This window comes from Lepidochelys kempii, chromosome 5 (genome assembly GCF_965140285.1).
Source record: "Lepidochelys kempii isolate rLepKem1 chromosome 5, rLepKem1.hap1, whole genome shotgun sequence".
Taxonomy (NCBI): Eukaryota; Metazoa; Chordata; order Testudines; family Cheloniidae; genus Lepidochelys; species Lepidochelys kempii.
The window spans coordinates 125,503,819-125,528,405 of record NC_136384.1 but is presented as its reverse complement, the minus strand read 5'-3'; the positions used below and the strand labels follow the sequence as shown (position 1 = coordinate 125,528,405).

The window sequence follows — 24,587 nt, the reverse complement described above, 5'->3', positions numbered from 1 at the left end:
CATCTGCTTTGCTTTATTACAAGAGGGTTCCAGTTCAGGCATTCCTGCAAATGGCAGCATGGTACAGGGAGAGAGACAAGCCCTCAGGTAAGGCCGTCCCAGGTTATTTAGGGCTTTGTAGGGGAGAACCAACTCCACCGAGACCAACACACCGACTGGTAGACCCACTGCAGGCCATCAGTGTTCCAGTCAGGATTAAGTGAATAATTAAATCAAATCAGACACATCAGCACAAAAATGTAGTGTTTATTTTCAGATGCATCTCATAACACTATAAACATACTGATAGCTTCATGTGAGATGGCACTATAGTGCTCGGCTATTAAGTCTGAACACAAGCAGGGTGAGGTTATTTTTGTAATTGTCAGGTTTGGAGATTAGATATTGCTCATTTTACAAGATGGGTCAGTTCAGTAGTGAGTGCTTATTCTGAGATATTGCTTCACATAGGAAGACCAAGAAAGCAACAGCAGTCAGACATGGGTTACTGAAGCTGTAATATGTCCTCCTAGAAACACTATAATTTGATATGCTGAAAATTAAGTTAGTTACATCTAAAAGATTCAAGGTTTATTTTAATTTTTTTTCTTTGTTGTTGTTTCTGAAGAGAGCAGCCCTCCCTACCACTATGGCCTTTCACATAACCACAAACGTTTTATTATAAAAACTGATCCAGAAGTACAGTTAAATACAGGTTTCATTTACATGTTCATATTCATTCTTAAAATTAAGTGCATTAATTGCCCCACCCCCATCTCTGCTTTCTTCCTGTGAGTGGGAGAGTTTTAGACACAGGTGCTAGATAAAGAAAACAGCTGGAAAATAGAAAAAAATAGGTTTTGGAACAAAACTGGAAAAAGGCAAGAGATTAGCAATAAGGCCACACATCAACATAAAATTAAATTAGAGAACACTGCATTGTAGTGATGATCTAGTTTTAATGGAGATGCAGTGAGACTGATGTAGTACAATACTGTTAGTCCCTTGACATCAACATGATTACCACATAAAATGCAGCATTTTCTAATGTTATTCATGAACTTGGCACATTTCCTTGGTGCCTGAAAAAAACAAAAGCCAGAAGTGTAACCATTAAAAAACAGTCATGGGACTGTGAGGTTTTAAAAAAATTGAATCATGTCATTCATAATAGTTCCAAGTTCCTGCTTACCTTAGAAGCTTAAATTGCAAATCAAATGTTAACACCCCCTAGGCAGTTTTCTCACCACAAAGCGGGAGAGAAGAGTACATTTTATTTCTCTCTCAGCCAGATATTGTTTCATACAGAGTCCCGTGTTTCTGTGGTACTGACCATGATTGTTTAGTTCCAGTGTTTCAACTGTCTCAGTCACTCAAGACTAAACTAGCTACAGAACTGAGGAATAAGGATTTAAATTTTCAGCTTTCATTCAAATAAATCCAAGATTTTTCAGGAGGCCAACATCCCTATTAAAAAAATAGCATAGGTTTAATCGAAGTCAGACACAGAATGAGTTTGCTACATAACAGATTGAAGAGGAGGAGGAGGTTGGAAAGTTTGCAAATGCTTTTTTTTATATTAAAAAAAGCCCCAACTGCTGCTTCTGAGAATTAGCTATATTAGATGCTCATGATCTGTCTCTTCTGGATATGACAGATGTCCTGAAGCACTAACCCAAATTCTGCATAAACGGAGTAACGCTGGTCAGCAAGTACTCAACAAGTACTCCTTTCCTTTTTTTAGTTACAATGGTATCAAAGAAGAGGAAATTAAAATAAGATCTGTGAGATTCACGGGAAACAGATTACTGAACTTGTTTTACAAGGTGTACAGTGCTATTTTTTAAATTAAATTTGTGTTGGATTTTTACTTGTGGGAAAGTACATTTATGATACTTCTCTAAATTGAAGAATTAGAGTCAACTGCTACATTTTATCCAGAGAAGCATATGAATATGGCAAGACAGGCTCTTATTCCTGACTGTTCCTCAGATCAAAGTAATCCATGGTTGGGAGGACAATAAGTATATGAAGAAGGAAATTAAAAAGCCTGAAGATAAGAGCATCAGAAAAGGATAGTCTGCTTACACAATAACTTGGATCAGATTGACTGTCAGCATCTGGAAAGGGTAAGAGACTATCTTATACAATAAAAGAAGCCACCACAGATCATATCCCCCATTTAAAATAAAGTAGACAATAACAAGCTCTTTTCAGACATCTATGTATATGGAGTTTTAACATATGAAATACAAGTTGGTTAAAATACTGCTAAGAATAACACATACAGAAACAGTACGTCACTTATCACTCATTACAAGTTTTTACAGAAAAAAAATGGTGAAACACCTAGGAGATCTTGCTGTATTCAAACTATATACACATCTAACAGTCCAAACGTTACTTGTCTTGGACTCAAGGTAAGCACCTTCATTACAGTGTCCATTACAGGAAAACAGCCAAAAATACATTCAGAACCCCTACAACTATTTTCCTAATTAACATTTTAAAGCATTTTGTGGTAGACAGGTGTATCCAAGATTGTTTTTCTTTAAGGATATGCAATCTGCATTAGTAACAGTAAAGAGCTCTTTGCATTTTTGTTCAATGTATCAACTTATTTCACAAGTTATTTATTTAAACACTTTCACAATTTTACAAAATTCCTAAAAAAAATTTGCACTTCAGTTTCTCATCCTTGAAACGTGCTACTTTAACATAATTAGGAGCTGGCTACATTTTCACCCTTCCCTCCTACCTATTTCTTCCCTCCCACCTCCCCCCACAGCAAAGGAACTACTTGGTTTTAGGGATTGCATCCCCATAAGCCCAAGACCTGCATTTACATAATAATAATAATAATAATAATAATACTTAATACGTCTATAGTGCCTCCTTCAGAGCATCTCAAAGCGCGTCCAAACAGTTGTTTAAGCCTCACAACACCCCTGTGAGGTAGGTATGGTATTATCCCCATTTTACAGGGCCAAGACCTTTTTTTTTTTGGGGGGGGGGGGGGGGCACAATCACACTTAAGTGTTTACTACAAGGGCAGCTTCTTAACCTGTAGTCTTGAACAAAATAGTGTTAATATTCCAGACAGTTCAGTTCACGTTCCTACAATTTGTATTGGCATTATTTGTATGGGCTTGGGGGGAAGTATTAAAGCAAAGTGCTGGGTAGGTTGCTGCTCTGCCACCGCAGGCAGGTAGTTTTGGAATGTTTATACAAATGGCTGGACTGGCTGAACCGTTTGCCACACTTTAAACAGGCATAAGGCTTTTCTCCTGTGTGCACACGGATGTGCTTCTTACAGTCTGTTAAGGTCAGGAAAGTCTTGCAGCAGATTTTACAGGCATATTTGCGAGCACCTTCTACAACCAAGACATTGTGCTCAGATAAGGCCTTCTTACATTTTGAAAGAACATCAGCAGATGCCCTGGTCAACTGTGGTGGACCAGGCTGGGAAGGATGCCCATTTTCGAAAGAGGAACTGGTCCCATTCATCATCAACTGGGAATTAGATGTACTATCTTGCATTTGGGAGCTTCTAACAGAGGTCACAACAGGCATTTTGGGGGCTATGCGACGGTAGCCGGGAAAGTTACTAGCTCCACCTCTTGGAGAGCCCATCATTGCCCTTGATAAAGAGTGTAGTCCCAAGCCAGACCTTGGAAAGTCCATCCCAAACTGTTCTGCTGCCCGGTATCCAGAAGTCTGTACACATGGAAGACCCATTACATCCTGCATAGGTCTAACAAAGTGAGAGTCTGCAGATTCATTGAATGGATTTTCCACATGAGACACAGTAGCAGAGGAATGGCCATTAGTAGGCCCAGACTCTGGACTCATTAAATAAGCGGCATCTCCATCCATTCTGCAGTCACTGGTTGTATTTGGAATATTGTCATCGTTTTGATTAGCACCAAAATTGCCACCTCGGCTCTTATTCAGAAAATTTGAGATACTGAAAGTAGACTTATGTTCCAGGTTATTTGACACCTCCAAAATATGGATGTCACCAACCCGATCAGTACTAGATTGTGGGTCAGAAAAGCTACGATCACTACTTTCAGGACTCAGTTCTATCTTTTCTGCACTCACTACTCCTCCTTCCACTTCAACAGATTCGCTGCCTTCTGCTTGGGAAGTGACATCACTCACTTCATCTTGAGGCTCTGGGGAACTCAAGGGCTCAGATTTAACCACCACCCTCATGTGTTCTTTTTCATTTAGACTGATCTCCGGATTTTCACACTGAAAGTTGTTTTTCTCAGAAGTAGCTTCTTGGTCAAAGCTAGTTTCTACTTGTGTTGCTTGAGATGCCATGGACATTTGCGAAATATTTCCTCCACTGTTGTCAGACTGACTGGGCACTTGGGCATCTTCTTGGGCACCAAAAGACTGATCAAACATAATGGTGTTATCCTCCTGATTATTGGTCACAACATCAGCTTTAGAATTGTCCACAATCTTCAGTGAATCTGGTGAAAAAAATTCTTCCCGTGAATGAACTACTGACTGCCCACTCTCTGGGGCAACATCTGAAATGATGGACTCGTCTATGGTAGGCCTGATTCGCTGTCTGGCCCGGTCTTCAGAAGACTGTTTACGTTTGTGGAGACGCCGAATAGGAAAAGTAGTGCGCTGTTCTATGTTACTTCTCATTGATGAGTTCATAGTATTTTGTTGTTCCTCTGCATTCTGGGTGGAATTTAATGCAGAGCTCACTATACTCAGTCCAAGCTGCTGAAGCATGAAAGATCTTTGCATGCGTGCATTTTGTTCTTGAACTCTATCGCTAGGTGGCGACATTGGCAGCGTCCTTGTAGTAAGGTAGTGTTTACATGCTTTAACAACAGAGTTCAAATGTAAGTGAGAAGCTGCCAGCAAGACATCCATAACATTGCTCTCTCCAAGCATGAGTGTGGAGGTGTACATCATGTCAATCAGAGCAGCAAAGGCCTCAGCTGTCACTACCTCACTGTCCAGCTGGATCATGTTCATGGTCTGGTCTCCCTCTGCTACAGTAAAGAGAGCTCGAAAATGTGTGCTGCATGCTGCCAAAACAGAGCGATGGGCTTTGAAATGCCTGTTCCCCACCACAATGACACAGTCACAAAGTTGACCATGAAGTCGCTGGTAGTTTAGCTGTTGAAAGATTTGCTCAAAATGTCCTGGAAAATCCATGATCCTACAAAATAAAAAAAAGAGGAAAATGTAAGACAAAAATGGCTGAAGTTCTATTTCTATCACAATGAACCAGGGTTTAAAATTTGAATGCAGATGGCTCAGAGGCAAACTATCAATAACTGATCTTGTACTTACCACCACCATATTGCTGTAATACTTATGCTGGCAACCTTGTGAAGGAGCATAGAAAAACTGCAGCTTCTGCTAGACTCATTCTTTTTTCAGGATTTTCTCTAATGTACTTCCCAGCTAACTATCAAACATATTATAAGCAGAGCTGGTAACATAACCTATAGTTAAAGGTGTCTGATATCTTCCATTATAAAGACCCTACTTTCAGTTGCTTATAGCTTCACCGAACTTTAACCCTTCAGGCTAAAATTCCCATGCCTGGTCTCTCCCTTAGGCTAAATTTTGCTGGAAAGTATTAGCTAAAACAGTTCTGCAGTTTGAGAACGAGATTAGGAGAAAATATGTTATTTCCTCATGCTAAAAAAAATATATTGCAACCATTCACTGAAAAGCTCTAGCACCTCCATACTTTGAAGAAAGGGTGTGAAGTTTGGGGTGGGTGTGGGAGGTCAAGGAGGTTAGAGATGTCCTTTTTGCAGCCCAAGTAAAAATTTACCCAGGCTCTACAAAATCTCAGTTAGCACATGGTCAATACAGACTTGTTAAGAATGTGGCAGTTAAATTCTCTGAAGATTCCATCTTCACTGAGCATTATCCAGCCCCAGTCTTTCCTTGAAATTGCTCCTCCCAGCAGCCAAGAGAACGGACAGCAGGAAGCCTGTCTTGCCTGTGTTCTCAACGGTCCCTCTGCTGGCACCCAGGCAGCATGGAGGAGGAAGCTGCCTGCCAAAAATGCAGAGGGGTGAGGAATAAGGAGAGGTGTTGCACAAATCAGAAGGCAGAAAGGCGGTAGGGGTGCGTGGTGGGAGCAAGAGCCAGATGGACTGGATAGAAGAGAGGAGCAGACGAGGGGGTGGGGGGGGAGGAGATAGACAGAAGGATCTATAACCACTAGGTAACACTCTCCTACAAAACCTGGATTTAACCCAAGAGTTTTCAGTCTCTGCATTCTTCTGCTATCAGCAAAGATAACAGCATATTACCACTACCAGTTACTCCATTAGCTCAAGTGGTAGAGGACTGTGCTGTGGATATAAAGATCCAAACCCTATTACTGACCTAATTTGACGGTCACTGTATGTGTGTATTTAATTTGTATCATGTGCAACCAAATTAAAAAAATTGGAAGTCACATAAGAGCCACATTTTTCTAACGTGGAGGTTGCACAAAAAATTAGGAAATACTCAAAATCAAGGTTGCACAATTCAGTTCCTTTGTGTGTATGCATTATTACAGTTTTTAATTACGTGATCACATACTACACTTCTACCCCAGGACCCTATCTCATTCAGTGCACAGATTGGACGGACAGTGCTCTCGGAATGAATCAGGGTTGCATAGTGAATTAGGGTGTTGCCTGTAGGGCACATTCTCCATTTGTTGCAGAAGTTGGAAGGTGCTCAGTGAATGTGGCAGGGGACTGTAGGAAAAGAAAGGATATTCTAATGGTTAAGGATGCTAAAGCCGCTCTAGAGAATTGAATTCTATTCCTGCCTCTGCCACAGAGTTCCTGTGTGATTCTGGACAAGTCATGTAAGTCAAAATATTCACAGCTGTCTTGCAATTGTGGGTTCCTCATTTTCTGAATGCCCAAAACAAAACTTCTGCCACCAGATTTGGTGAGCACTCACAATTGCAACTATAGTCAACTGGAGCTGTGCTCTGAACATGTAAAGTGCAATAAAACTGCTGAATACTCTGAAAGCCCTATGGTTTCAAGCTGGGCACCCAAAAATAATGGACACTCGATGATTTTGGCCTTTATCTCATAGGGATGTTATGAAGACATATTAATGTTTGTGAAGTTCACAGATGTTATGGAGAGCACCACAGAAATGTGCACAAGGAAACTGATAATTTTGTATTAAGCGCAGGGTTTGTTAAATGAAGATTAGGACCACACATTAATAGATTATAACCTCCTCCATAACTCAGGCCATAAGACTTCCTTGAATTAATTCCTGTTTGAATGACAGCATCTCTTTTAGGAATAACACCCAATCTTGATTTTAAAATTGCCAACAATGGAGAATTCACTACAACCCTTGGTAAGCTATTCCAGTGGTTAATTACCCTTACGTTAAAAATGTGTTCCTTTATTCTAGCCTAAGTTTGTCTAGCTCTCTCTTCCAGTCGGTGGATCTTGTTATATTAGGTCTGTTGACTGAAGAGCCCTTCACCATCAAATTTCTGCTCCCCATGTAGGGTACTTATAAATCGTGGTTAAGTCACCCTTTAACCTTCTCTCAGAAACACAAAATAAATTGAGCTCCTTGCATATTTCACTTTAATCTAAGGCATAATTTTCCCATCTTTTAATCATTCTTGTGGTTCTTCCCTGAACCCTCTCCAATTTATTAACATCCTTCTTGAACTGTAGACATCAGAACTGGACAGAGTATTCCAGTAGCAGTTGCACCAGAGCCAAATACAGAAGTAACAAAACCCTCCCTACTCCTACGTGATACTCTCTTGTTTATACATCCTACAATTACATTAACCCTTTTGGCCAGAGTTGGTCTGGAGGCTCACATTTGGCTGATTATCCATCATAACTCCCAAATGTTTTTCAGAGTCACTGCTTGACAGGATACCTTTGTTTCAAGATGTGTGATCTGAACATTTGACCATATTGAAACATATCATTTTCTTACATCCAGATGACCAAGTGATCTCTATTGCTCTGTTTCAATCTCCTCTCCATTATTTACCGCTCCCTCAATCTTTGGGTCATCTTCAAACTTTAACGGTCATGATTTTATGTTTACTTCCAGGTCATTCATAAAAATATTAAATGCCATAAGGCTGAGAACCAATCCCAACCTATCAGCCAGTTTTTAACGTATTTAACATGTACCATGTTCATTTTGTATAACTCTAGTTCCTCAATCAAAAGATCACATGGTGCCAAGTCCAATACCTTACAGAAGTCTGTTACATGTGTTTGTAGAGTGCCTATCACAATGGGGTCTGTGTCTAGGGCTCCTAAGCACAAGAATACAAAAAACAAACAAACTTGTCATCTCTTCAAATCAAGATATCAAGTTACTTTGACAAGATCTATTTTGTCTGCAATATCATGAATGCCATGTTAATTGGCGTTAATTATGTCACGCTCATATTACATTGAATGTGGAAGATAAAAGAAATACTGCATAACTACCCATCTAATGAACAAGGCAGGGGCACTGGGTGGGAGGAAGGGAGAGAGGAGGGGACAGTATACGATTATGTAATCAAAGGTTATCAAAGCATATACATAAGGGGGCCAAATTCAAGTTGCACAGACAAACCTTATATTGGCACTGCCTAACTTGTGTGCTTGTCTTTGCAACCTTAACCTTCTCACAAATATATATTTATATCAAACTGGACAAGGAAATTCACCTACAATGCCCTAATTAAAAAACAGAGGAAGAGGAAGGATGGTCATGTGGTTAAGGCACTGAATCGTGACTCAGGAGATCTGGGTTCAACGCCCAACTCTGCCACAGATTTCCTGTGTGATCTTGGTCAACTCATTTTACCCCATATCCCCATTTTACCGATTGAAAATTGGGGTAATAGTTCCTTTTGCCTATGCTGTCTGCCTTGCTTATTTAGATAGTAAACTATTCAAGGCAGAGTGTCTTACCTACTATGTATGTACATACACAAGGAGCCTTGATCTCATTCGGGACCTCTGGGCACTAACATAGTAAGTGATCTGTCAAGGATTAAAAGAAGTCTACTAGCCAGCAGGAAGCTCTCATAAACATGGATACTAAGCCACTACTTTCTTCAACATGTAAGTTTTCATTTCAATAGCTAGCCCTTAAGGATGTGAAATAATCCTCCAAACAAACAAATGTAATGCTGTCTTTGTTTATTTACAGACTGTTCTAGTGTTTGAGACTGCCGTATATTGCTTTTCCAATCATCAGCAGCAGCTCAGAGTTAAGACTCATGAGATCTGCAGTTGTTATTCAGAACTTTGTAGGCACAAGTGAAATCATACCTTATTCCTTTTGCTACTGCTACAGTTTTCCCAAGCAGAAGAGGCAGATACCAGAATTGTTTGAAGGAGAACATGACACCACCAAAAAAGGAGGCTGAAGGAAAGGTAGAGCATCAAACACTTGGTGGAAAAGAATGCTCCACTCTTGCAGCAGCTGGAGGCTGGGTCATCTTCACATCTGGCGCACATCAACTATCCAGAAATTGATACTGAAAACAGAGGCCCCAATCTTGTTTTTCAAAAAGATATGCTCTAGGAATTATTCTGAGGAAGTTTTATGGCCTGCACTATACAGGAGGTGAGATTAGATGATCACAATGGTCCCTTCTAGGGATGTAGATATCGTTTAAAAATTTAACCGGTTAACGGATTAAAATTTTATTGTTTCACCGATTAAAGGGAGAGGGACTGGCGCCACTCTGGCCAGCCCGGGGCCGTTCCGTCCGGTCAGCCGGAGCAGGTGGGGCGCTCTAGCTGGGGCCGGGGTCGGCCGGCTGGCGCAGCTGCTCCGGCCATGGGCTGGGGATTAACAGTTAGGGTGGGTTAATGGTAAAACTAATGCTTACCGATTAACCAGTTAATATTTTACATCCCTAGTTCCTTCTGGCTTTGGAGTCTATGAATCAGACTCTAGGGATAGAAATCCCAGTGTCATCAGCCATCTCAGCAGTGATGCTGGACAGTGGGCTTTTCACTACAGTATTAGCCCTGGAATTCCCCCAACTCACATGAGCCTCTAGCTAGCAAGTGTCCAATAAATTTTTCACCTGTGCTGTATGTCTCGTGACATACCGGAGCCAGAAGTGGACAGTATGCACTCTGCTTTCTCCAGTGAAAAAAGAAAAAACAAATGGTAGTAAGATCTAGGAGAAAAACATTTAGTGAACCTTAAGAGCAAGATCCTATTTTCTCTGTAAATAATTTTTCCACTGATCTTTCTGGTCCTGCTAGCTCAGGACCCAAACTGTGTTGTATGCTTAGCAACATGAACACTGTTCAACAACAGAAGTGTGGTTAAGGTTTGGGGTTTTAAGTTTCCATTAATACAACTGTAAAGTTAAACAATATCTCAGTGTATTATAGATTGACCCTTGCCTAAAAAAAGGCATTTTTCACTGTCTGTACCTTTCTGATTAAGAAGATTACAGGAGAGTTTTTTTAAGCAAACAGACCAATAGTAATATTGAAGCATATTATAGGACAGAGACTACCAGACCCTATAGAAACAGCTAAGACAGGACTGGCAAATCACAGAAACATAATTTTGACTCCTTTCCCAAGATATAAGAGACAGTCTCCAAATTTAAAGAGTTAATGTTTACATTGGCTTACAATTCCATGCATTTACTTCAAAATGTCATGTAAGACTCAAACCACGTACCTGAATATTCTCATATGCATATAGTCATGCATTAAGTGCATTATGCGTGTACAGAATTCCAGATTCATGGATTCCAATAGAAATGAGACAAAGCAATTTATTTTGATATAGAAAATAAATATCAATTATGAACTGTACAGACTTCACTTCTAAACCAAAGATGGGTACAAGGAATTTAACTTCATTAGACAAGCCTGAAGTTTAAAAAAAAAAAAGCTAGTCTGAAAGATTCCCAATGGATGAATACTTGTTTCAGGGCCAAATTAAAACCCCGCACATAAAAACATTACTTTTTCCATTTTAATATATCTAGGCTTGTTTTTTATAAGTATGACACATGTTAACTTAAAAGGATAGGTTTTCAGCTTTTGGAAGACGCTAACAAATAGGTTTTAATTAGTCTATTTCTTTTATTGCTCTGTCCAAAGCCAATGTGAGAATTAAAAAGACATTCAAAGTTATTACGCCAACTATCCTTTTTGACATATCCGATCATAACTGAAAGCACTCGTCCAAAGAAAGATTACAAACTGAACCTATAGTTCCCCCCCAAAAAAATTTGACATGGGTTAAAGAAGGTATTTATGGTGTGATAGTCTAGGTTTTTGCATCATAAGAGGGGAGGCCATGTCTACACTAGCAAGCTTATAGCGGCACAGCTGTACCGATAGAGCTGTGCCACTGTAAGATTGCTTGTGTAGCTGCTCTATACCAATTGGAGAGAGCTTCCCCCATCGACATAATAAAACCACCACCTAAAACGAGCAGCAGTAGCTATGTTGAAGGGAGAGCGTCTCCTGCCGACATAGTGCTGTGCACATGAGCGCTTATGCCCGCAAAACTTATGTCCCTCAGGGTGTTTTTTTCACACCTCTGAGCGACGTGTTTTGCCGACATATGAAAGTTTAAATATGAAGTAGTGTAGACATGGCCTAGTGTCAATGGTCTCAGATACGCCATAGTTAAACTGAATATCAAAGGGAGCTTGGCACACAGGTAACAACACTCTAAATCACTATTAGTATTACAATTGGGTTGCTTCTTGCTTGCTAGCCAACAGCTTGCAGTTTACTACTTGGAGTCACCCCCTCCCCATCTCCCTAAACCCTCAATATTTAAAATATGTTTGAGGTGTCAGACACCAAATCTGTAAGGATTCCTAGCACAAAATTAATACGCAAAAAGATGCCCAAGGTACGTTAAAGAACTTAAGCAAAAAGGTTGTATCTCGCCAACATTAGAATGTGTTTGTCCTGTGCTCACCTGTTGTGCCAAAAAGTATCAAAACCCACAGAAAAACTCCTTTGGAGACCGTAATAGACACTTAAGTCCAGGTATTTAAATAGTGAAAATCAAGAATGCTTTTTTCTCCTTTTCATCCCTCAACACTTGGATTTTTATTTTATTTAATAAGCCATGGAGAAAAATCTCAAAGAAGTTGACTTTTTCAGTGAATTAACTCTTTGAACAAAGAGCTAAACAGGTCATTAGTTTTAAAGTTATATTCTGGTTAAACACATGCAAAATCTTAATTTAGTGACAGCTAAGGTTGCACCTGGACATACCCCATCCATCCAAACACCTTAAAAGCATGGAAATAAGGTGAGGGAATCATCTCCTGTGTTCTCTGTCACCTTCTCACTGCCAAGAACACGGTCAGTGGCACACTCCCTCAGGTTTTCACTTCCATCTCCAACAGATAAAGAGAAGCAATATGTACCCAAACATAATGAAACTGACAACCTTATTACTAAATGAAGTTTGTGGGAGCTTCCTAGAGATTTGTGGTTTGGGTTTTTTTTAAATCCAGGGTTGGTAGTTGGTGTAGCTCACTGGTTAACTCCCCAGTATCAGGGAGGGTGAGCTGCAGTTGCTTGGCAATCAGAGGGCCAAGCTGCACTGCCAAAGCTGCTCCTGCCACCTTGACCCTCCAGAAAAGGCTAAGACATGGCTCAGGAGAGCTTTTGTCCCTAATATTTTACCACCATTTAAAAGTTACTGAAATTACAGAGTCCAAACGCAATCTACTGTAATTAACAGCAATGCACAGTTTATCAGTCGAAGCAGCAAGCATCATCACTTGCTTCCTGAAACACAACACTGCCTCTCGTACACCTCTGGAGGTTGACATAGCCAAAAGCAACTGTAGCAGCAGAGCGTATGCGAGCCTGCACTCTGGCAGCAGGGCTACATAGTGTGTTCCTCTTTTTTCTAGGTCCCTTGCCCTGTCCCCCGTGAAGAGATCTCTCAGCTTTCAAACCTGCAATATCTGACACTTGAAAGCAAAGCGTGACAAATGATTAAAATGTGAAACACTTGTATTTTGGCCCATCACATCAAAGTTTACAGATTCTAATGGTTTAAGTAAAAAAAAACAACTCTTTTTTCACTAAGAAAATTAAATTATCTTTAAAAGATTTTCTCAGTGGATCCATAACATCATGATGGGGTTGTCAATTTGAATCCTAGCCCTGCAAATTCCTAGCCAAGACCTTTACCACCTGGGCTTACAGGTGTAATTGCTATCCTGTAAGGGAACACTCACTAGAAGGGGGACTTGACACACACTTTCCTAGTGGGTTTGCTAAATAGTGGTAGAAAATTGGAGACAGGGGTTCTGGATTCTATCCCTAACTTCATGGCAGCAATGTGGTATACTCAGAGATAGGATAAGAAAAAACGCAAAGAACAAACATTCTGAAAGGCATCATGGCTGAGTGGATAATTTTGGGTTTTGATACTAGAGACCTGGGTTCTACTTTACAGCAGCTACAGCGCTGCAACTGTGCTGTTATAGCATAAAAAGAAAAGGAGTACTTGTGGCACCTTAGAGACTAATGAAACCATGAAAAAATGGGTATTTACCACTACAAAAGGTTTTCTCTCCCCCCACCCCACTCTCCTGCTGGTAATAGCTTATCTAAAGTGATCACTCTCTGTACAATGTGTATGATAATCAAGGTGGGCCATTTCCAGCACAAATCCAGAGTTTAACAAGAACGTCTGGGGGGGGGGGGGGGAGGGATGTTGGAAATATTGTATCCAATTTGCAAATGAATTCCAATTCAACAGTCTCTCGCTGGAGTCTGGTTTTGAAGTTTTTCTGTTGTAATATCGCAACTTTCATGTCTGTATGTATAAAAACACCTTCTGTATTTTCCACAGTATGCATCCGATGAAGTGAGCTGTAGCTCACGAAAGCTTATGCTCAAATAAATTGGTTAGTCTCTAAGGTGCTACAAGTCCTCCTTTTCTTTTTGTGAATACAGACTAACACGGCTGCTACTCTGAAACCTGTCATTATGCAAGGCACTGCATTTAGCCATATGGAGTGGAAATCTATTAACTGCATAAAAAAACTTGTACAGATACAGACAGACATCATCTTCCTTTCCAAATGCAAGCAGATGGACATCGTACCAAAAGGACTGAAGGTAAAAAAATCCATTACAATCTACATACCACACAGACTATGCTGACAGCTTGTGCCACACGCTCTCAAAGAAACTGTGGAACCACCTGATCAACATCCTCTACAGCAAATAGGGAAAGATAAAGAATGAGCTCTCAAAACTGGATACTCTCAAAAAACAACTTTCCACACAAACTTCCTCGTGGCTGGACTTTACTAAAACTAGACAAGCCATTTACAACACATACTTTGCTTCTCTACAAAAGAAAAAGGACACTAAACTTTCTAAACTACTACATGCCACAAGGAGCCACAGCAATGGTTCCCTCAACCCACCCAGCAATATTGTTAACCTATCCAACTATACTCTTAGCCCAGCAGAAGCAGCTGTCCTATCTCGGGGCCTCTCCTTCTGCCCCTCCACCCCCACGAACATGATACAGTTCTGTGGTGACCTAGAATCCTATTTTCGATGTCTCTGACTCAAGGAATATTGCCAACACACCTCTGAACAACATACTAATCCACAGAGACCTCCCTACCAACAACTACAAAAAGAAGGATTCTAGGTGGACTCCTCCTGAAGGAGGAGACAGCAGACTGGACTTCTACATAGAGTGCTTCCGCTGACGTGCACGGGCTGAAATTGTGGAAAAGCAGCATCACTTGTCCCACAACTTCAGCCGTGCAGAACACAATGCCATCCACAGCCTCAGAAACAACTCTGACATCATAATCAAAAAGGCTGACAAAGGAGGTGCTGTTGTCATCATGAATAGGTCGGAATATGAACAAGAGGCTGCTCGGCAGCTCTCCAACACCACTTTCTACAAGCCATTACCCTCTGATCCCACTGAGAGAGTTACCAAAAGAAACTACAGCATTTGCTCAAGAAACTCCCTGAAAAAGCACAAGCTCAAATCCGGACAGACACACCCTTGGAACCTCGACCTGGGATATTCTATCTACTACCCAAGATCCATAAACCTGGAAATCCTGGGCGCCCCATCATCTCAGGCATTGGCACCCTGACAGCAGGATTGTCTGGCTATGTAGACTCCCTCCTCAGGCCCTACGCTACCAGCACTCCCAGCTACCTTTGAGACACCACTGACTTCCTGAGGAAACTACAATCCATCGGTGATCTTCCTGATAACACCATCCTGGCCACTATGGATGTAGAAGCCCTCTACACCAACATTCCACACATAGATGGACTACAAGCCATCAGGAACAGTATCCTCGATAATGTCACAGCAACCCTGGTGGCTGAACTTTGTGACTTTGTCCTTACCCATAACTATTTTACATTTGGGGATAATGTATACCTTCAAATCAGCGGCACTGCTATGGGTACCCGCATGGCCCCACAGTATGCCAACATTTTTATGGCTGACTTAGAACAATGCTTCCTCAGCTCGTCCCCTAACGCCCCTACTCTACTTGTGCTATATTGATGACATCATCATCATCTGGACCCATGGAAAAGAAGCTCTTGAGGAATTCCACCATGATTTCAACAATTTCCATCCCACCATCAACCTCAGCCTGGTCAAGTCCACACAAGAGATCCACTTCCTGGACACTACAGTGCTAATAAACGATGATCACATAAACACCACCCTATACCAGAAACCTACTGACCGCTATTCCTACCTGCATGCCTCCAGCTTTCACCCTGACCACACCACACGATCCATCGTCTACAGCCAAGCTCTACGATACAACTGCATTTGCTCCAACCCCTCAGACAGAGACAAACACCTACAAGATCTCTATCAAGCATTCTTACAACTACAATACCCACCTGCGGAAGTGAAGAAACAGATTGATAGAGCCAGAAGAGTTCCCAGAAGTTACCTACTACAGGACAGGCCTAACAAAGAAAATAACAGGACACCACTAGCCATCATCTTCAGCCCCCAACTAAAACCCCTCCAACGCATTATTAAGGATCTTCAACCTATCCTGAAGGATGACCCAACACTCTCACAAATCTTGGGAGACAGGCCAGTCCTTGCCTACAGACAGCCCCCCAACCTGAAGCAAATACTCACCAGCAACCACATACCACACAACAGAACCACTAACCCAGGAACCTATCCTTACAACAAAGCCCGTTGCCAACTGTGCCCACATATCTATTCAGGGGACACCATCACAGGGCCTAATAACATCAGCCACACTATCAGAGGCTCGTTCACCTGCACATCTACCAATGTGATATATGCCATCATGTGCCAGCAATGCCTCTCTGTCAAACTGGACAGTCTCTATGTAAAAGAATAAATGGACACAAATCAGATGTCAAGAATTAGAACATTCATAAACCAGTCGGAGAACACTTGAATCTCTCTGGTCACGCGATTAGACATGAAAGTTGTGATATTACAACAGAAAAACTTCAAAACCAGACTCCAGCGGAGACTGTTGAATTGGAATTCATTTGCAAATTGGATACAATTAACTTAGGCTTGAATAGAGACTGGGAGTGGCTAAGTCATTATGCAAGGTAACCTATTTCCCCTTGTTTTTTCCTAACCCCCACCCCCCAGACGTTCTTGTTAAACCCTGGATTTGTGCTGGAAATGGCCCACCTTGATCATCATACACATTGTACGGAGAGCGATCACTTTAGATAAGCTAAAAGAAAAGGAGTACTTGTGGCACTTTGGAGACTAACCAATTTATTTGAGCATAAGCTTTCGTGAGCTACAGCTCACTTCATCAGATGCATACTGTGGAAAGTGTAGAAGATCTTTTATACACACAAAGCTTGAAAAAATACCTCCCCCCACCCCACTCTCCTGCTGGCAATAGCTTATCTAAAGTGATCACTCTCCTTACAATGTGTATGATAATCAAGGTGGGCCATTTCCAGCACAAATCCAGGGTTTAACAAGAACGTCTGCGGGGTGGGGGTGGGGTTAGGAAAAAACAAGGGGAAATAGGTTACCTTGCATAATGACTTAGCCACTCCCAGTCTCTATTCAAGCCTAAGTTAATTGTATCCAATTTGCAAATGAATTCCAATTCAACAGTTTCTCGCTGGAGTCTGGATTTGAAGTTTTTTTGTTGAAGAATTGCAACTTTCATGTCTGTAATCGCATGACTAGAGAGATTGAAGTGTTCTCCGACTGGTTTATGAATGTTATAATTCTTGACATCTGATTTGTGTCCATTTACTCTTATGTAGAGACTGTCCAGTCTGACCAATGTACATGGCAGAGGGGCATTGCTGGCACATGATGGCATATATCACATTGGTGGATGTGCAGGTGAACGAGCCTCTGATAGTGTGGCTGATGTTATTAGGCCCTGTGATGGTGTCCCCTGAATAGATATGTGGGCACAGTTAGCAATGGGCTTTGTTGCAAGGATAGGTTCCTGTGTTAGTGGTTCTGCCTGACTAATCTAATCTAATCGCCTTTTATGATGAGATTACTGGTTCTGTGGATGAAGGGAAAGCAGTGGATGTATTGTTTCTTGACTTTAGCAAAGCTTTTGACACGGTCTCCCATAGTATTCTTGTCAGCAAGTTAAGGAAGTATGGGCTGGATGAATGCACTATAAGGTGGGTAGAAAGCTGGCTAAATTGTCGGGCTCAACGGGTAGTGATCAATGGCTCCATGTCTAGTTGGCAGCCGGTATCAAGTGGAGTGCCCCAAGGGTCGGTCCTGGGGCCGGTTTTATTCAATATCTTCATAAATGATCTGGAAGATGGTGTGGATTGCACTCTCAGCAAATTTGCGGATGATACTAAACTGGGAGGAGTGGTAGATACGCTGGAGGGGAGGGATAGGATACAGAAGGACCTAGACCAATTGGAAGATTGGGCCAAAAGGAATCTGATGAGGTTCAATAAGGATAAGTGCAGGGTCCTGCACTTAGGACGGAAGAACCCAATGCACAGCTACAGACTAGGGACCGAATGGCTAGGCAGCAGTTCTGCAGAAAAGGACCTAGGGGTGACAGTGGACGAGAAGCTGGATATGAGTCAGCAGTGTGCCCTTGTTGCCAAGAAGGCCAATGGCATTTTGGGATGTATAAGTAGGGGCATAGCGAGCAGATCGAGGGACGTGATCGTTCCCCTCTATTCGACATTGGTGAGGCCTCATCTGGAGTACTGTGTCCAGTTTTGGGCCCCACACTTCAAGAAGGATGTGGATAAATTGGAGAGAGTCCAGCGAAGGGCAACAAAAATTATTAGGGGACTGGAACACATGAGTTATGAGGAGAGGCTGAGGGAGCTGGGATTGTTTAGCCTGCAGAAGAGAAGAAGGAGGGGGGATTTGATAGCTGCTTTCAACTACCTGAAAGGGGGTTCCAAAGAGGATGGCTCTAGCCTGTTCTCAGTGGTAGCTGATGACAGAACAAGGAGTAACGGTCTCAAGTTGCAGTGGGGGAGGTTTAGATTGGATATTAGGAAAAACTTTTTCACTAAGAGGGTGGTGAAACACTGGAATGCGTTACCTAGGGAGGTGGTAGAATCTCCTTCCCTAGAAGTTTTTAAGGTCAAGCTTGACAAAGCCCTCGCTGGGCTCATTTAGTCAGGGATTGGTCCTGCTTTGAGCAGGGGGTTGGACTAGATGACCTCCTGAGGTCCCTTCCAACCCTGATATTCTATGATTCTATGATTCTATGTTGTGTGGTATGTGGTTGCTGATGAGTATTTGCTTCAGGTTGGGGGGCTGTCTGTAGGCAAGGACTGGCCTGTCTCCCAGGATTTGTGAGAGTGGGGTGGGGGGAGGTATTTTTTCATGCTTTCTGTGTATAAAAGATCTTCTACACTTTCCACAGTATGCAACCGATGAAGTGAGCTGTAGCTCACGAAAACTTATGCTCAAATAAATTGATTAGTCTCTAAGGTGCCACAAGTACTCCTTTTCTTTTTGTGAATACAGACTAACACGGCTGTTACTCTGAAACCTTTAGATAAGCTATTACCAGCAGGAGAGTGGGTTTGTGTGTGTGGAGGGGGGGGGAGAAAACCTGGATTTGTGCTGGAAATGGCCCAACTTGATTATCATACACATTGCAAGGAGAGTGATCACTTTAGATAAGCTATTACCAGCAGGAGAGTGGGGTGGGGGGAGAAAAAAACCTTTTGTAGTGGTAAACACCCATTTTTTCATGGTTTGTATGTATTTTCCACATTTTCCACAGTATGCATCCAATGAAGTGAGCTGTAGCGCACGAAAGCTTATGCTCAAATAAATTGGTTAGTCTCTACGGTGCCACAAGTACTCCTTTTCTTTTTGTGAATACAGACAAACACGGCTGTTACGCTGAAACCTGTTGTAGCATAGACACTTTCTATGTTGCCAGGAGTTGTTCCATCGAGAGGCAGTAACTAGGTCAATGGAAGAATTCTTCCACTTACCTATCTGTGTCTACAGTGGGGGTTAAGTCAACTTAATCACTTTACCCAGGATGTGAAATTTTTTACAGCTCTGAGCAATTTAGCTAGGTCAGTCTATGTTCTAAGTTTGGACCTGGCCTTAGTGCATCTGAAATGACCTTTTCTAACATCTATTTGTTAAAGGGAAAGTGTGGAGGTAAGGTACAGGTGGCAACTTATACTTGACTGACTTGTAGGGTTGGGGTCATGGCCTTGGTTGATAAAGGTGGTGAAGGGCATGGAACTATAAACTGTGTAAGATCTGAAGTCATGTTCTCTGGTTCTCAGCTCAGGGAACTGTTCTCTGAGCTACCAGTATAGTGGCACTCTCTATCTCTTCCTCTAACTGCTACAGAACAATCTGGGGATGGCAGAAACATTATCTTGTATTAAGTTCCATATAGGCAACTCACTTTCAAAAGTGCTCCATATGTTCACTTCATGTTGGTATATATAAAAACTTAAACTGGTGGAAATTATGTAAGAAGAATAGAAACAAATACCTACTCTGCAGATGTGGGTAAAGTGTGATGCAAAAATCAGATCCAAGGAGTTTACACACTTGTCTAAAGGGATAAAAAAGGGGGATGCCACATTCAAAAGTGATCATTCTGGGACACATTAACAGCAGTGTCATATGTAGCACACAGGATATAATTGTTCGGCTCTACTTGTCACTGGTGAGGCCTCAGCTAGAGTACTGCGTCCAGCTCTGGGCATCACTTTTTAAGGAAAGATAAGAACAAACTGCAAAGAGTCAAGATCAGACCAACAAAAATAATTAAATGTTTGGAAAAAATGTCCAATTCTTTCACTCTTTCCATGCTTAGTCTAGAGAAGAGGTAGTTTCAAATATGTAACAGGTTGTTTTAAAAAGGACAGTGATCAATTGTTCTCCAAGCCCAACAAGGGTAGGACAAGAAGTAATTAGCTTAGTTTGAAGCAAAGGATATTTAGATAGAAAGTTTTTCCTAACAACAAAACTATAAAGGACAGTTAAGCACTGGAACAAGTTACATAGGGAGGTTGTGGAATTCCCATCAATGCAGGTTTTTACAAACAGGTTAGCCAAACGGCTCTCAGGGACAATCTAGATATATTTAACCCTCCTTCAGTGTGTGTTTGGGGGTTGAGGGTGGGGAGCAGCAGAACTAGGACTAGGTGGCCTCTTTCTATATTTCTACTGAAATATACATGTCTACATTTCTATGATTATTGTTTTATTGTTCCATTTGTATCAGCCTGACCAGCGCCAAACCACCATGAAAACTTCAGATTTACGTCAGTTTTAATTTCTATCTTTCGTCAGTTTTACAGCATTTCTGAAAAATGAAGCTTTAACACTCCCATAAAAATGAAACTTTTCCTGTAACTTTACTTACGGCCTTGCTACCGCTGCATCATAACATAACACTTGTATTCCCAATCTCCATCTTGATCTGCAAAAGCTGAACAAATCCATAGGATGGCCTCTCTGCTATCTACCACCTGCCTCTCAAATGGAGGCCCCAACTTTAAGAAGAAAATTCAGTTTCCAGCTTTCCCATTTAAAAGCAATCCTCTGTCCATGCATCTAACCTCAAATACCATATGGAGCCAAAGAGAGCTGCATTTAAGTATCCCAGGAGAAAAAGCAGCCACAGATACCTGAGCATGATACCATCTTGCCCAACAGGGCATTAAACTTCTAAATCTAATGCATCAACCTCACTTTACCATTTACTAGAAATTCAAGGACTTCTCTCAACCCTTGCTAATTCTGAAGCAGCCTGGAAACAAGGCATAAGTTTTTAACAGTGAGAGTAATTAACCAATGGATAATTTACCAAGGTTCGTGGTGGATTCTCAATCACTGACAATTTTTTAATCAAGACTGGATGTTTCTTCTAAAAGATCTGCTTTAGGAAATATTTTGGGGAAGTTTTATGACCTGTGTTAAACAGGAAGTCAGAATAAATGATCATAGTGGTTTCTGCTGGCTGTGGAATCTACAAATCTCTGCATGCGGTTTTTAAATTCTAGTCATGTAACCAATGATGATTTAGTTTAACTCAGAATGGAGAAATACATTTTTACCAGAAAAATTTAAAGCAGGCCAAAGGGACAAATATCCTTTGTGCCTTCTCCACTGTAGATGATACATGGGCTCAATCAATTTTCTTCATGATTTTAACTTCCAAAGCAGATTATTTTATCTATAAATTAGACATGTCTCCAGCAAATCAATACTGCATTTTAACTGAGATTTGACATACTCTCCTGCTTCTGGCCTCCTTAAACCTATTAATATTAAAATTATTTCAAGAATATGTCTTCTCATGGCAGTGTAATTTGAACCACTATTAACGGAAAGTCTGTGTTGTACAGTCTTTTATACAAATCCATAATAGGATTCCAGACATTTTAGCATGTACTAATTCATAAAAATATTGATGGCCGAAGTAACAACCATAACTTTGTAATTTTAACTCTTCTAGAAACCTCAGCCACAAGTTTTTTAAAGAGAAATTCATTTATCATGTCGAAACTAATTACTTTTAGTTATGGGAAATAATGAACTAGAAATGAACTGTTACAATCACTGAATAATTTAAACAGTGACAACAAAGTTAATAGAAAAAAGTAGCAACTAACAGGCTGCCTAAATTTAGAACACAGCAATATATACATGCTCTCTTTGCTGTGTTACATATTTCATTTTATATCGAAGTGTAACAGTAGCCACATGGTTACTAGTTTGACCTTTGCCGAATTTGTCTTTGATAGTACGATTGTGTAAAAAAAATGTAGATCCTAAACATATAAATAAAAGAACTTAAGAACAGCCATACTGGGTCAGACCAAAGGTCCATCTAGCCCAGAATCCAGTCTTCTGACAGTGGCCAAGCCAGGTTCCCCAGAAGGAATGGACAGAACAGGTCATCACAAAATGCAGCTGCCAAATGACCTCCGTACAGTCTACAGACAACTATCTTTTTGTACTTTGGCAGTTTGTTTTGTAACACATTGCACCCATTTGTTGTACCTTCCATTACATTTGCTAGAACTAGTTCAATGTTATAAATGCAAGCCAATAGTAGTTCTAAAACAGTCACCTAAAATTATCTTTATTCTCTGAAAATTCCAAATAATCAAACCAGAAGTGGGGGAGGTCTGGGAGAAGGGGAGCAGGGGGGAGGAGTAGTTGTTAGAAGTGAGTGGGTGCACTAGGAAGGTAACCTGGTGCCAAACTAAAGAACTAAGCTATGCCAAAACTTGTTTCACACCTACTTGAACAGCAAGTCACTCATAGTAGTACAGATTTAGAATGGTTTCCACACTACCCCTACATTTCACACTTTTGATCATTCACTATCCAAGTTTTAAAAAAAAAATCTGCAAAAGGTTCTTTTTTGAAAACTCTGCTTCACATACTTGGTCACATGATTTTGTAACACTTGATTTGCTTAGAATCACACATTTTTAAAAAAGTGTTTCATAGAGTCTTGCAGCAAAGATCAAATGGCAACTTCATTTCACTAGATTCTGCAGTATGTCAAATGCTGTTTTGGAAGACCTCATTCCCTTCTGGCTTAGAAGTCTCAGTAGCATGAATGATGCCTTGAAAGTGAAAGATTTGTGTGAGTTGACAAATATTTGAATTGCCAAGAGAAAATCTATACTGCAACATGAGTATAAAGGCGGATATAAGTATAAAAAAGCTCCCGTTGGTTTTCTGCAAATTACACATTAACCGGTAGCTGTGTTTTTAATATAACACACACCACATTTTTATCATCTACTTAAGTATTCTTATGCAACCACAATTGGTTCAGTAGCACTAACCAATGACTAGGGGTTCCATGTTGCAGTCCTTCACTCACACAGGTAACCCCCACAATGAAGTCAGCAAGATTTTGCTCAGTTCAGAATGACCGGACCTGGCCCTATAATTATTTTTCAATGTGTCTACTACAACTTCCAGTTGTAACACCTGTTACAAAGCTGCACAAATGTGAGGACTTGGGTAGAATTTCCAGCACAAATGGTGAGAGATTGCAGGTATGACTGTCAACCCACTCCCCATAGGAATTCCACCTACGTGCACAAGACAGATCTTCAGACCTGGTGGTTTTCACGACAGACATCCCCCCCTCCCCCCCATGCACACACTTGTTCAGGGGTACCCAACCTGGGGGAACGTCACTACAGCTCTCCCCACCTCCAGTCTTGGAGAATTTTGGGACTCAATTCTCCCCAACAAGTAACAAAGAGCTAACGGGACACGAGGGGAACCTGCATGGAGTGGGGACGGGGACAGGGTCTGGCGATCATGGGAGCCTGAAGGGAAGGCTCAGGGTGGACAGATGAGGGAAGGATGCAGTGGGGGGCGCCTACAGACAGATCTGTCACTGCAGGGGGCTGGGGGCAGGGAGACGAGGGAAGCCTGCGGGGGTGGGGCGGGCAGATGAGGGCAGCCTAAGGGGGGGCGAGGCTGGGTTGTCTGTCCCTGCAGGGGGGCCAGGGACGGGTAGGTGACGGCAGACTGCGGGGGCAGGGGCGGGGCTAGGGTCTGTCTGTCCCTGCGGGGGGTAGACGAGGGCAGCCTGCAGGGGCATGGATGGGGGGCCCGGTGCCAGCCTGAGCCCTGGCCATAGGGCCTCCCCCCCCGCCGCCGCCCTGTCACTCACCAGCCGGCCGAGACCCCGCCCCTCCCGCTCAGACTGTCTAGTGTCGGGGACACTAATCGCGCCGTCTCCCAGGCCCCGGCGCATGCGCAGGACCCCGGTCCCCCTCCTCACTCCCTCCCCCGCATCGGCGAGACAAGCGCTGACAAGAGAACAAACCTCCCCAAACACAGCTCGCGCCCGCGCGCGCCCGCCCTGTCTCGCGCGCGCCCCCGGCGCAGCGCGCGCAGCCTCTCCCACCCGCCGCCTCGGGCCTGCCTCACCTGCGCCGTGCCGTCCCGTCCCGTCCCCTCCCGCGGCTCTGCGTCTCCGGGCCGGGGGGGGGCCGTCGTTCTCGGCCCCGGCGGGTTCCTCTCCACCTCGCTCCGGTCTCCTCCCCCCTCCACTCCGGACACAGCAACGGCCTCGCCGGCAGCAGGAAGTG

At 42.1% G+C, this 24,587-nt stretch overlaps 1 protein-coding gene across 3 annotated transcripts; it reads right to left on the bottom strand.

Moving 5' to 3' along the window:
• Positions 1-230: 230 nt before the first annotated feature.
• Positions 231-24,587, bottom strand: ZBTB5 (zinc finger and BTB domain containing 5). 3 transcript variants are annotated; one of them, XM_073345732.2, is made up of 2 exons: positions 24,427-24,587; positions 231-5,173 (listed from the first exon to the last, which is right to left on the bottom strand). In XM_073345732.2, the coding sequence occupies exon 2, from the start codon at positions 5,167-5,169 to the stop codon at positions 3,142-3,144; it is 2,028 nt and encodes a 675-aa protein (XP_073201833.1). In that variant the 5' UTR covers positions 5,170-5,173; positions 24,427-24,587; the 3' UTR covers positions 231-3,141. The 3 variants fall into 3 exon arrangements, with proteins under 3 accessions (XP_073201833.1, XP_073201834.1, XP_073201832.1); XM_073345733.2 differs by lacking the exon at positions 24,427-24,587 and adding an exon at positions 24,167-24,260; XM_073345731.2 differs by lacking the exon at positions 24,427-24,587 and adding an exon at positions 9,303-9,801.

Excerpts from the sequence above, each read along its gene's own strand:
- ZBTB5 (XM_073345731.2), bottom strand. The coding sequence starts at position 9,376 with ATGTTCTCCTTCAAACAATTCTGGTATCTGCCTCTTCTGCTTGGGAAA. Across the intron at positions 5,174-9,302 it reads GCAGTAGCAAAAGGAATAAG|GATCATGGATTTTCCAGGAC; the intron begins GTATGATTTCAC and ends TTTATTTTGTAG.